General features: G+C 30.5%; 2 protein-coding genes across 3 annotated transcripts; both read right to left on the bottom strand.

Moving 5' to 3' along the window:
* Positions 1-28: 28 nt before the first annotated feature.
* LOC115237893 (retinol dehydrogenase 14) lies at positions 29-4,755 on the bottom strand. Of its 2 annotated transcripts, none has more exons than XM_029811258.1 (5): positions 4,737-4,755; positions 2,266-2,535; positions 1,304-1,543; positions 309-691; positions 29-237 (listed from the first exon to the last, which is right to left on the bottom strand). In XM_029811258.1, the coding sequence occupies exons 2-5, from the start codon at positions 2,528-2,530 to the stop codon at positions 133-135; spliced, it is 993 nt and encodes a 330-aa protein (XP_029667118.1). In that variant the 5' UTR covers positions 2,531-2,535; positions 4,737-4,755; the 3' UTR covers positions 29-132. The 2 variants fall into 2 exon arrangements, with proteins under 2 accessions (XP_029667118.1, XP_029667117.1); XM_029811257.1 differs by lacking the exon at positions 4,737-4,755 and adding an exon at positions 3,313-3,577.
* A 1,251-nt stretch (positions 4,756-6,006) lies between these two features.
* LOC115237954 (sperm flagellar protein 1) lies at positions 6,007-7,227 on the bottom strand. The gene is made up of 4 exons (XM_029811362.1): positions 7,083-7,227; positions 6,688-6,980; positions 6,390-6,612; positions 6,007-6,311 (listed from the first exon to the last, which is right to left on the bottom strand). Exons 1-4 carry the CDS (start codon positions 7,192-7,194, stop codon positions 6,007-6,009), a joined length of 933 nt encoding a protein of 310 aa, XP_029667222.1. The 5' UTR covers positions 7,195-7,227.
* Positions 7,228-11,683: the final 4,456 nt, after the last annotated feature.

Below are 11,683 nucleotides of genomic sequence, written 5' to 3'. Positions count from 1 at the left end.
CATGATACTTTCTCTCTATTAATGGTAAGTTATAACAAATTTTAATAAATGTTAATTGCAAAAGATACCATCACATATATTACAAAAGAACAAAAGTTTTAGCAAAGTTCATAAAAGAAAATATGCATGTATTTAGATCTTTGGATCTGATGGTTCCAACTTCACCATAAGCTCGCTTAATTCCCATAATTTCTTGCCCTTAGCAGGATCTTTCACGGCATTCGATAGGCCATATTCCTAAAATATGTGGAATATAATTAAAATAAAACAGAAAAAAAGTTTTGAAAAAGATTAAAAATAATTCTTACAGCACAATCCATGAAATATTTTCCCGAGACTCCGTTGAGCTCGTCGGAAACCGTAACATAAATACTCGTCTGCGCGCCTTGCACGGGCGTTTTGCCGAAAGCCTTGCTTAATAGGTACAAAATCGTGGACAACACAGGGGGCACGGCTCGCCAGATTCCGCTGTAGATCATTCCGGGATGCAGGCAATTTGCTGTCACTCCCGAGCCCTCCAAACGTCGCGCCAACTCCAATGTGAAAACTATATTTGCGTACTTTGATACATAATAAAGATAAGCCGGCAATGTCGACGTAGGATTAAGATTGTTGAGATTTAAACTCGCTAATCGATAGAGCTCTGACGCAACTACTACAATACGGCTTGGTTTCGATCGTTTTAATAAGTCTGTAAATACAAACGAGATGTTTTCATTAGCTACATTCTAACTCAGATGGCAAACACATATATCATAATGATACTTTTTATTATTTATTACAACCTTGAGTAAGAATAGGAAAAACTTAACGATAATGTTGTGTAAGCAAGCATTAGCATTGATAATCATTGTCTACGCATTATTGATTTGCTAAGAGCATACACATGAACGCATATAAAGTTTAAATTAAGTTAAATATTATTTTGAGATTTAAATATATATATATATATATATATATCTTATATATATTGTGTGTGTGTGTGCATGTGTGTGAGAGAGAGAAAGTCCATGTTGCACGCGAAGGTCGTTAAGATAGCTTGCAGGCCGAGATATTGCGTTACTTTTTCCAAACTCGATAAAAGCTATTGTCGACGGCGGCGGCTTTGAAACCGGCGAGATTGCTGCAACGAATATATGAAATTATATTTAAAATTCTGTTATTCTCTTTACTTAATATTGTGCTATTTCGAATATTCATTCTTTCTCCCAATGCCAACATACTAAATAAGATAATCCATCTTTGTACTATGTGTCGGCAACAGATAAATTAGCATACAGTTTCGCATATTATAATTATTTACCGATTAAAAGATGCGTCAGCAAAAAGGGACCAAAGTGATTAGTAGCCATAGTTAATTCTACTCCGTCTTCATTGACTTTTTTTGTAATAACCTCCGCAGTCCCAGCATTATGAATCAATACGTCCAATTTGTTTTCCTCTTGATTAATCTGTCGCGCAAATTCTCTGATCGATTGCAACGATGATAAATCCAATTTTCGGACTACGATATTGTTGTTGTTCGATTCTTTCACAATCTCATCTGTATATGAAAATTATTTGTATATTAGAGAAAAATAAAACTAAAAATATATGCCTGTGAAAAATGTTGAACACATTAATCTTGAGTAAGAATAGAAAAAACTTAACAATAATATTGTGTTAGCATATCGATAATCATTTTCTACACGTCATTCACTTGCTAAGAACATACACATACATGGACACATATAAAATTTAAATTAAGTTAAATATTATTTTGATCAAACGCTTTCAATATTCAAATTGAAGAACAATCGAAAATGACATTATGCTTCACGAATTCTTTGGAATAGAAATAAATTGCAAAATCGTTTTGTTTTTTTGTTTCAAGTAAATTTAATATTAACAAATGTAATATATATATATATATCTTTGTGTTTTTAAGTTAATTAAAAATTTAATTATTACTTATTGTTAATCATTTGATTTATATGACTATTATTATATCCCATGTATGATTCAAAGAATCATACAAGTTTAAAAACAGCATGCGCAATAAACGTATATAATCACTTATTTAATTGCAACGCATTATAACATTTGCAATTATAAGCGATTTCTTTGCTTATAATTATATATTATAAGAACGTGCGTGTCTCAGATCGATTTAATCGCAACGGGATGTATGTATGTACATACATACGTAATCGAATCGTTAAGTTATAATTGAGTAAAATATAATTAAGTTGTATGTCAAGAACTAATCCATTAAAGTGACAAAACCTTTCAGGCGATTAGCGGTATCCATGTTTCTGCAAGCCATAATGAGCCTCGCGCCTCTCTTGGCAATATCCCTTGCGGTCTCCTTGCCGATACCGGAAGTGCATCCAGTGATTATCACTGTTTTTCCGTCCATTCTGTTTTTGCTCTTACAAACGCCCAAAGTGTAGACAACGTAGACACGAAGGCCAACCAAAAGCAAAATTGCACCGCCGAGCACAATCGCCGCAACGCAATAAAGCAGCGTCGTGCAGTCGATACTTATCATATTATCTAAATAAAATTAAATACATGCACAATATTGAAATTCGACGCAAATTCTATTTTCTGAAACACATATAATATTACTTATAGGAATATATCATTTTCAATAAAATTAAATATAAAAGAAAAAGAAAAAAAAATAAGAGCAAAGAGAAAAATATACACTTTTAAAGCGACATGATTAATAAGACAAATAAATAATAATACAATGAACTTCATTTGCTTAGAAAAAAATTCACGACGTGTGCTTCTTGAATATATAGATTTTTTTTTCTTCAAGAAAATGCACCTTTACACTTTTACATTTTTCCAGTCGGGAGAGTTCGAAAGTATGTATGATGTCCGGATTCTCCGACGACTGAAGCGTGCACGAAGGTCATTGACCACGCATACCGTTTATTAAAGGTATTGAACTTGCTCTTTACAGCGTGTTTCATTCGAAAACTTTGTTAAAAACCAGGAAAAGAAGTCGAAACAATTGTATTCGAAACACACAAAAATATATATGCATAATATTAGAACCTAGTCCTCGTGACAAATGTGATTTTATCAAGAACAATTAATTTTTACGTAATTTTTATAATGTATAAATTTTAAGTTAAAGCAAAATCACATAATGTATAAAAATATTTTAAACAATATATTATTTATATATATAATAAATGATGATACGATTATGATAAACATTACATTACGATAGGAATGGAAACATGTGGAATGTGAACAATATAAATAAACTAATAAAACTCGCATGACTTGTAATAACATCTAATAACATCTAATTACTTGATTATAAGATTTGTGCAAAAACTAGTCCCACGTCGATAAATTATTTGATGCAATTTTGATGCGGTGTTGATCCGGTTTTTTTCGTATGACACGTATGTTTTTTGTCTGTTAAGATTTATTGGATAAAGTTAAAATAAAAAGTTGACTGTGAATATATTAATTTTATTGTATAAACACTACACAACAGAACTGTGAAACTAACACGACCTTGCTAAGCTTGAGACTGGAAGAGGTCTCTGGATTTTGGACCAGTCTGGCTCCTGGCGCTAACCCATCGGAGTTCGCCCGTCAGTTCAGGATCCCCTTAATAACCGCATGCGGTATTTCTCTTTCAGATCCGAAATCTATTTCTAGTTACATTTCTAGTTAGTGTGTAAATTAAAGATTCTTTTGCTACGCATGTATTATTCACAATTTTAATTTCTATATCCCTGACATTTTTTACGATACTTTCTTTTTTAATTTTACGATCAAAGTTGTATTGCAGATACGATTTTAATAATGATGACTGTTTTGTTGTTGTGATTAAAAAAAATATATATGGGGGAAAATTGGGTAAAACGGGTTGGGTAGGCGGGTCAAATCATACCCCTGTTTTTTCGTAATAAATGCTGCTATCTATGGCTAACTTGTGTTATTAGTTGTAGATTGGCGCCATCATTATTTTAAAACAAACCCTGCCCCTGTGCACACGATATTTCTTTTTTAAAAGTTCAAAGTTTTTACCCCCAAAAAGATCGATATCGACTTACATATCTCATGTAATGAAAAGAGGAAGCACTGTTATCCTGATTTTGTCTCCTTACAAAAAGCAGCTGGAAACGAAAACTAACACTCAGAAAAAGAAACCAATAAAAAAAAGCTTTTTGAGACCCCTAAAGTTAAAAAGTTAAATAAGGAAGTTCTGCAGCAATGTCGAACAAGAGGATATCTTTATTTGTGATTTTTGTCAATAGAATACATCTTTATGTTGTATTTTGATTAAAATAAATATAGATTTTGTAATTACACGGTGTTTTGCATATTTTCAAATGGGTACCCGGTTTTACCCTACCGGTAGGACAAAACCGGGTACTTTGACTTCTCCACAAAATCTTGTTTTTGGTAACCAAAAATTATTTTTTCAGCAACTAGCCTTATTTTCTCAAAGTTTAAGGTTCACTAAAGACTACTAACGATTGGCAAAATTTTTTTTACTCTCAGATTTTTTGTAGGAAGACAAATTCAAAAAGGTATCCGGTTTTACCCTACTTTCCCCTACATATATGTGTATATGTATATATTTAAGCCATTAAAGAAATTATATCTACATCTTCTTAAATTTTGTAGAATAAAAATTTCTATAAATCTAGCAATAGATGCAAAGATAAATTGTAGAAAGATATATTTTTATCGAATCCATAGAGTTGTTACTCACGTACAATTTTGGCAGAATTTTTATTATCAGCTTTCGTGTTGCCTCCGTTACGATTCACATACCGAAGCACCACTGATGTTAGCTCTTCTTTAAGAATTTTTCATGTGAGTGAGTGGACAACACCTGAACCCCCACTTTTCGCGATGAAGGATGATGAGCAGAAAGTGGCCTTGATGCATTTTTATGTCCAATCTTTTCTCTTAATATATAAATTCAGTAAGATTATCTCATCAGTGATATTTTGTATTCTTGAAAATAACCTTTATAACAGTTTGAAATATTCATGTATGCTATTAATAGCATATCTTTGAATATTAAGAGAAGGAAACCTTCAAGAGACACGGTAATGTCTCCCGCTAAGTCATACATGATACAAAGAATAATAAAATAGAATATTAATGTATGTTAGTATAATTATTAATGTTTTATTAGCTGCGCGTGATGTTTTGTCATTCTAGTACATATTACAGTATATACGATAATAAATTATGATTGAAGTATTTTTATGTATATGCGCAGGTAAAATGAAATAAATTTTCTTAAATTAATTTTTTCAATGATCTTTTCCTAATTTTTAAATATAACGTGTAAAAGATATTTACAATAAATTGCTTTCACTTCTTTCTTATTCTTGAAAAGTATTAAGCATTTTAAACATTATCAAATCATGCTTTTAATTTATATAACTTTTTATTATTAATCTTTTTTATAATTATATTATTCAATTAATTTATGAATTCAGTTGGATGCACTAGTGCGCATCGATGCACGTTAAAAGCTATTATAGAAGAGAGAGAGAGAGAGAGTGTGTGTATAGTATAGAGCGTTTAAACTATAGAATATACGCTTGCGTTATATGAAATCTTCTTTCGATCGAAGAAAATGATAAATTAATTAATTATTTTTTAATTAATCAAATTTTAAAGAATCGGAATAGAACGATGATTTGTCACGCGACGGAAGATGCGCGGTGCAATAAACTTCTGTTTCATTAAAAGAGAGAAGTTTCGCGATTAATCAAAAAATGTGTTTCGTTAAGAGCGTTTATTTATCTAAAAAGTTCGACAAATTTAAGTACGGGTTAAATTCAGTGAACTTTGATACTTAATTTTCACATACTTAATTTAAGATTTTAAGTTAATTATAACGCAATGAGGAGAGAGGAAAATAATGCTATGCTACATGCAATATAATAAATAATACACAATTTTTCATTTCTAGTTTTCTAACAAAATATGCAATTTTTCGTACAATTGCTTTTGTACTATGAATTTCTAATTGGTTTTGGTTTCGTGAAAATTGTGCGATCGCGATCGTAATTTAACGCGAGCGTCACCGCTCGATATCGTCGATTGATCCATCTCGACACCATTTTGCAGGATTTGCGTAGTTAGACTGGAGATGCGTAGATCCTTGACTTTCATTGAACTCTCCAGATATGTAATCTTATGGTTCAAAGTACATATTATCTCCTCCTTTTCACGCAATTCTTGCTTCAGCTCCATATAAATCGCACGACGAACGGTTTCATCATTTACGTCCTTAATTCCCTCTGTCTCGACGTTCACAAGCGCATTGCCTATATAAACGCGTTTGAAAACTCGTCAATTTTACGCGCAAAATCCATCACGCGAATTATCTCATTTAAATATCTCACGTCTATATCTGCCCAAACGAGGAAATTTGCAGTAGCTAAATAAATTCCATATGCGAAAAGGGCAGATAATCCAACTGAAAACGAAGAGAAGCGTTCGTTTGAGCCGCGCAAATTTCGACGGATTAATTTCACTAATTTTCTGATCGGCCTCGACTTTGTTTGAACTTTCCGCCGACGAATCAAGTTGGTTGTCCATTGGCGAATCTTCAATTTTCTCCTCTGTGTGTGCATAAAGTATACAAATACTATATGTTTAAAAGTAAAGGATGACATTTACCTATCGTTAGGTAAACACGATTACTCGACATCGAGTACCTTCCGCATTATATTTGGATTTTAGCCTGTGCATTTCTTCGTCGTCTCTCAGAATTTTCATTCTCAAATCTAGCAGGAGTTTCTCTATCGTGCCTTGCGACGCGTTCGCCAAATGATGGATCGTGTCCCTGCTCAATTTCATATCAATCTTGGCAAGTACCTTTCGATTCAGGGTGTTCCAATTCTCCTTCTTCATGTTCAGATTACTCGCCGGCACGTAATTGTGAAGTTCCACGTATCGAGGATAGTATACTTTCAAAATCTCCGCCATGAGGACTAATAATTTGCCCGGATATAATAAATTTTAAATTATTTATTAAAAAAGAAAGAAGAAGTGATATGGGAAATGATCATTGTCAAGGAGTAATCGATAATTACCGGCGTCCGAAAAGTCTCTCGTTAAGTTTCTCGCGGGTTTCGAGATAGGGATGCTGTCGATCCACGCGAACAACTCCTTGTCCGTTGGATTCTGCGACGTGTCGCCGATCATTTTTTTTTCCTCCTTTATCAACGACCATCAATCATATTCTTAATTAATTAGTCCTCACGTTGCACCGCGCGGACGATGAATAAAGAAATATCGAAACATGTTGTCATCCGATTTCTCTTGTAACACAAAATCTCTCGTCGAGATCCGCGATAATCGATATGCGAAAATTTTCCTTTATTTTTAATTTGAACTGAAGTTAATCAACAGTCAGTCGCGCACAAAAAAATCTCGAGGAAATCAAATTTCGAGATGTAATTATTAATTAATTAATATAAAATATATATATTATTTATTAATATACTATTAATTAATTTTTTCATATTTATATGATCGCTCGGTGATAAATAAACTGTGAGGTTTTCGCTAAATGTCATACGAAAAATGGCGATATCTTTTGCAATATTAGTTTTCCCACAAATATAATAAGAGTATCGTTTATATCTTGTGGAGTGCTATCCAGAATTTAAAATAAAAAACCGGAGTTGCTTAAAATGCTTGATAATTTTGTTCCAAGAATAAGAGAAAAAAGTAAAAGAAATTTATTTTATAAATATATTTTCTACATGTTATATTTAAAAATTTGGAAAAAATTGAGAAAATTAATTTAAAAAAATTAGGAAATTAGGAATTTAAAAAAAATTAGGAAAATATTGAGAAAATTATTCCAAAAAAATTTATTTCATTTTACTTGCGCGTGTACATAAAAATTAAACTTTAATAATAATAACTTTTATTATCGCTGTCCATAGTATACAAAAACGGCGGCGTGGCCCCTCTTAAACTTCTCTCTGATGTAACTACCAGAGAGAAGCCTGAGAGGAGCCACGTCGCCGTTTCTCGTGAGACCATTTTCCTAGCTGGTACAGTGGCACTAACTGGATCCATTTTAGTGCCGGCGGAACTACATGGCCAGATCCACTTTTTGATGCCATGGTAAAACGACCGATTGGTGCATGTTTGTGCTAAATATAATGCAGAATTCATTAGAAATTTTTAGATTAGATATAGCTGATAAAGAACAATTAATACGATATTTGTAATTAATGATCAACATGCAATTACAAAGCTTATTAAGTTTTATATAGTGCAAATGATTCTGACCAAAGAAATTGTTAATAAAGTTATCGATTGTTTTTGAATTAAGAAGAAGAAAGTACTTATTGTTAGACTGGCGCATTTTGCGTACAGTTTCAAAGAAAATATCCGAGAAAAGATAGACAAAGCTTCGATGTAAATCAACGATTAAATCACAAGATAAATCGTGATTTAAAATTTGCGAAAAAAACGCGACGAATAAATAAATCAACGATAGCCATAATATTCGCGATTCCAATATACATGCAATCGGAGAAACAATATAATTATTACATACTTAAACGAAAATGTTTCGACATTATTAAAAGTCAAAATGTCCAACATTTACAAATGTTGGACATTTTGACTTTTTATAATCGCGTCTGTAATATATGTAGGACATTTGTATACAATTTGAATATAAAATCTAATGCCCGATTTATTTTTAAATATGTGATTTTATTAAATTAAATTAAATTAAATTATTCGCGATTGAGAGTAAGATATGTGTACCGTTTCGCGGAGGATTGATTAAACAGGATAAAACCATATAAGTCTTAAAATACCGTTATAAAAAAACCGCGTTATCGCCGCGTTTAGTGGAGGATAACTGGCTCAACGATTTGACCAGATCAAGATTCCTCCGTTTATTACACGAAAATATCCGAAATATTCACATAATGCAGAATTCATTAGAAATTTTTAGATTAGATATAGCTGATAAAGAACAATTAATACGATATTTGTAATTAATGATCAACATGCAATTACAAAGCTTATTAAGTTTTATATAGTGCAAATGATTCTGACCAAAGAAATTGTTAATAAAGTTATCGATTGTTTTTGAATTAAGAAGAAGAAAGTACTTATTGTTAGACTGGCGCATTTTGCGTACAGTTTCAAAGAAAATATCCGAGAAAAGATAGACAAAGCTTCGATGTAAATCAACGATTAAATCACAAGATAAATCGTGATTTAAAATTTGCGAAAAAAACGCGACGAATAAATAAATCAACGATAGCCATAATATTCGCGATTCCAATATACATGCAATCGGAGAAACAATATAATTATTACATACTTAAACGAAAATGTTTCGATGGACATTTTGACTTTTTATAATCGCGTCTGTAATATATGTAGGACATTTGTATACAATTTGAATATAAAATCTAATGCCCGATTTATTTTCAAATATGTGATTTTATTAAATTAAATTAAATTAAATTATTCGCGATTGAGAGTAAGATATGTGTACCGTTTCGCGGAGGATTGATTAAACAGGATAAAACCATATAAGTCTTAAAATACCGTTATAAAAAAACCGCGTTATCGCCGCGTTTAGTGGAGGATAACTGGCTCAACGATTTGACCAGATCAAGATTCCTCCGTCAGATAATACGCCGGTTAATATCCGACAAAGACAAGAACAATCCTAAAGGTGGAGAACGATCAAATTCTTGCTTCTACATCGGATCCCGCAAGATCAATCCGCAAAGAAAAGTTAAGTGATCCGTTGAATATCAGAGGCCCAGCTGTAGGAGGGAACGAATCCCGAATCTTCCGGACTGCTCCCGATAGCAATGATTTCGATAACGAATCAACAACAGTTACCATTGTCATCATCTTTAATTCACGAGATTGAAATTCGCGCGAGAAAATGTGTTCTTCCATTATTAAGAAATATATCTCTTTATAGAAAATTAAATGGATATAACAATTTTTATGAAAATGTGATTACGAACGACTATATTTATGGATAATAAAATACATGTATCGTGTTATTGTAGCTAGTGCGAGTTAAATGTGCGAGTACAAATAATTCTCGGGTACCACTCGAGACGAATCGAACCCGATAACAGCGAAATTTAAAAAAATTTAATTTGTATACTTTGCAACACACATAAAATAAATCAAAATAATATCAAGCATAATTATAATAATTCTATAATTAATCTTTTTCTGTAGCATTTAAATACATCAATTTGCCGATATTTCACTGATATCAGGGTACCCATTCGATTTGTCTCAAAGTTTTGAAGTATACGCACATTTTACGTTACATTCATACCTACCTGCAAATGATTTCTTAAAAGAAACCAAGAAATAATTTTAATATCCTCAGGACCTAGAAATATTTTCTCAAAGAAAGATCAAAAATTATATTAAAAATAATTAATAAAATATATTCGTTCGTAACTATAATCTTTTTTGTATAAAAAATGTCAATAGAAACAGGCAAATTTATTGCAATTTGAAATTGCTTAAAAAATATAAATTTGTCTATATACATTAGCTATATCCATGTTCAATCTACTATTAAATCTTTTTAGCACATTAAGACAATAATATACTAATATTAATAATGATGGAAGAACATTTTTAATGAAGAGAAAGAAATAGATATCAATCAAATCAAAATTAAATCATGAAATTTGGAATAATTTACTCGCGATTCTGCAATGTCGAAAGCAGTCGTTAAATTTTGTGAACAAGAAGCTAATATTTAATCGTTAGTTTAACATCGAGTCTTCATATTTTTATTCAATTATTTTTCTATTAAATATTAGAAGAATTCGCGATATTCGTGATATTTATAAAGTTTGAATTCCAATTTCCCGAATTTATTAACAATTCTTTGATATGAAAACACAATCTCCCAACTTTAATAATAATATTTATAAATATTTTTAAAACAGATAATATATAAAAACTAGAAATTAACAAATATATTAATTTAAAATTTCTATTATATTGTCATTATATGTTCTTTCGGTAAATTTTCGTGTAATTTACAAAAAAAGGAAATTTCATATAATTTATAATATTATTAATATAATTATATAATTACATATAAATTACATCTATAATATAATAATAATCACAATTAATTATTGTACAATCATAATTAGAGTACAATTTACAATTAATAATGCTATCAGTATATCAAATAAATATATCTGATATATCCAATATAATGTAGATAATTGATACTGAACAGCATTTACTTCAAGAGTTCAACATTACATAAATTTATATAACAATATAATAAATATATATACAAGTTTAAATATATTAAATAAAATGTAATACATATGTATTACATTTTATTTTTTATGTACAAAATATTATGTACAAAATATTATGTACAAAATAAAATGTAATACATATGTATTACATTTTATTTTATATATTTAAACTTGTATATATATTTATTATATTGTTATATAAATTTATGTAATGTTGAACTCTTGAAGTAAATGCTGTTCAGTATCAATTATCTACATTATTGGATATATCAGATATATCTATTTGATACTGATAGCATTATTAATTGTAAATTGTACTCTAATTATGATTGTACAATAATTAATTGTAATTATTATTATATTATAATTGTAATTTATATGTAATT

This window comes from Formica exsecta, unplaced genomic scaffold, assembly GCF_003651465.1.
Source record: "Formica exsecta isolate Colony F162 unplaced genomic scaffold, ASM365146v1 scaffold314, whole genome shotgun sequence".
Taxonomy (NCBI): domain Eukaryota; kingdom Metazoa; phylum Arthropoda; class Insecta; order Hymenoptera; family Formicidae; genus Formica; species Formica exsecta.
This window is presented reverse-complemented; position numbering and strand designations above follow the sequence as displayed.

What these genes read in the sequence shown, in the direction of transcription:
- LOC115237893 (XM_029811258.1), bottom strand. Translation starts at nt 2,530, where the DNA reads ATGATAAGTATCGACTGCACGACGCTGCTTTATTGCGTTGCGGCGATT. An exon ending in TACCGCTAATCGCCTGAAAG is followed by an intron (nt 1,544 to 2,265) that starts GTTTTGTCACTT and finishes TTTCATATACAG; the next exon opens with ATGAGATTGTGAAAGAATCG. An exon ending in AATATTTCATGGATTGTGCT is followed by an intron (nt 238 to 308) that starts GTAAGAATTATT and finishes CACATATTTTAG; the next exon opens with GAATATGGCCTATCGAATGC.
- LOC115237954 (XM_029811362.1), bottom strand. Translation starts at nt 7,194, where the DNA reads ATGATCGGCGACACGTCGCAGAATCCAACGGACAAGGAGTTGTTCGCG. An exon ending in GAGAGACTTTTCGGACGCCG is followed by an intron (nt 6,981 to 7,082) that starts GTAATTATCGAT and finishes GCAAATTATTAG; the next exon opens with TCCTCATGGCGGAGATTTTG. An exon ending in AAGGTACTCGATGTCGAGTA is followed by an intron (nt 6,613 to 6,687) that starts ATCGTGTTTACC and finishes CTTTATGCACAC; the next exon opens with ACAGAGGAGAAAATTGAAGA.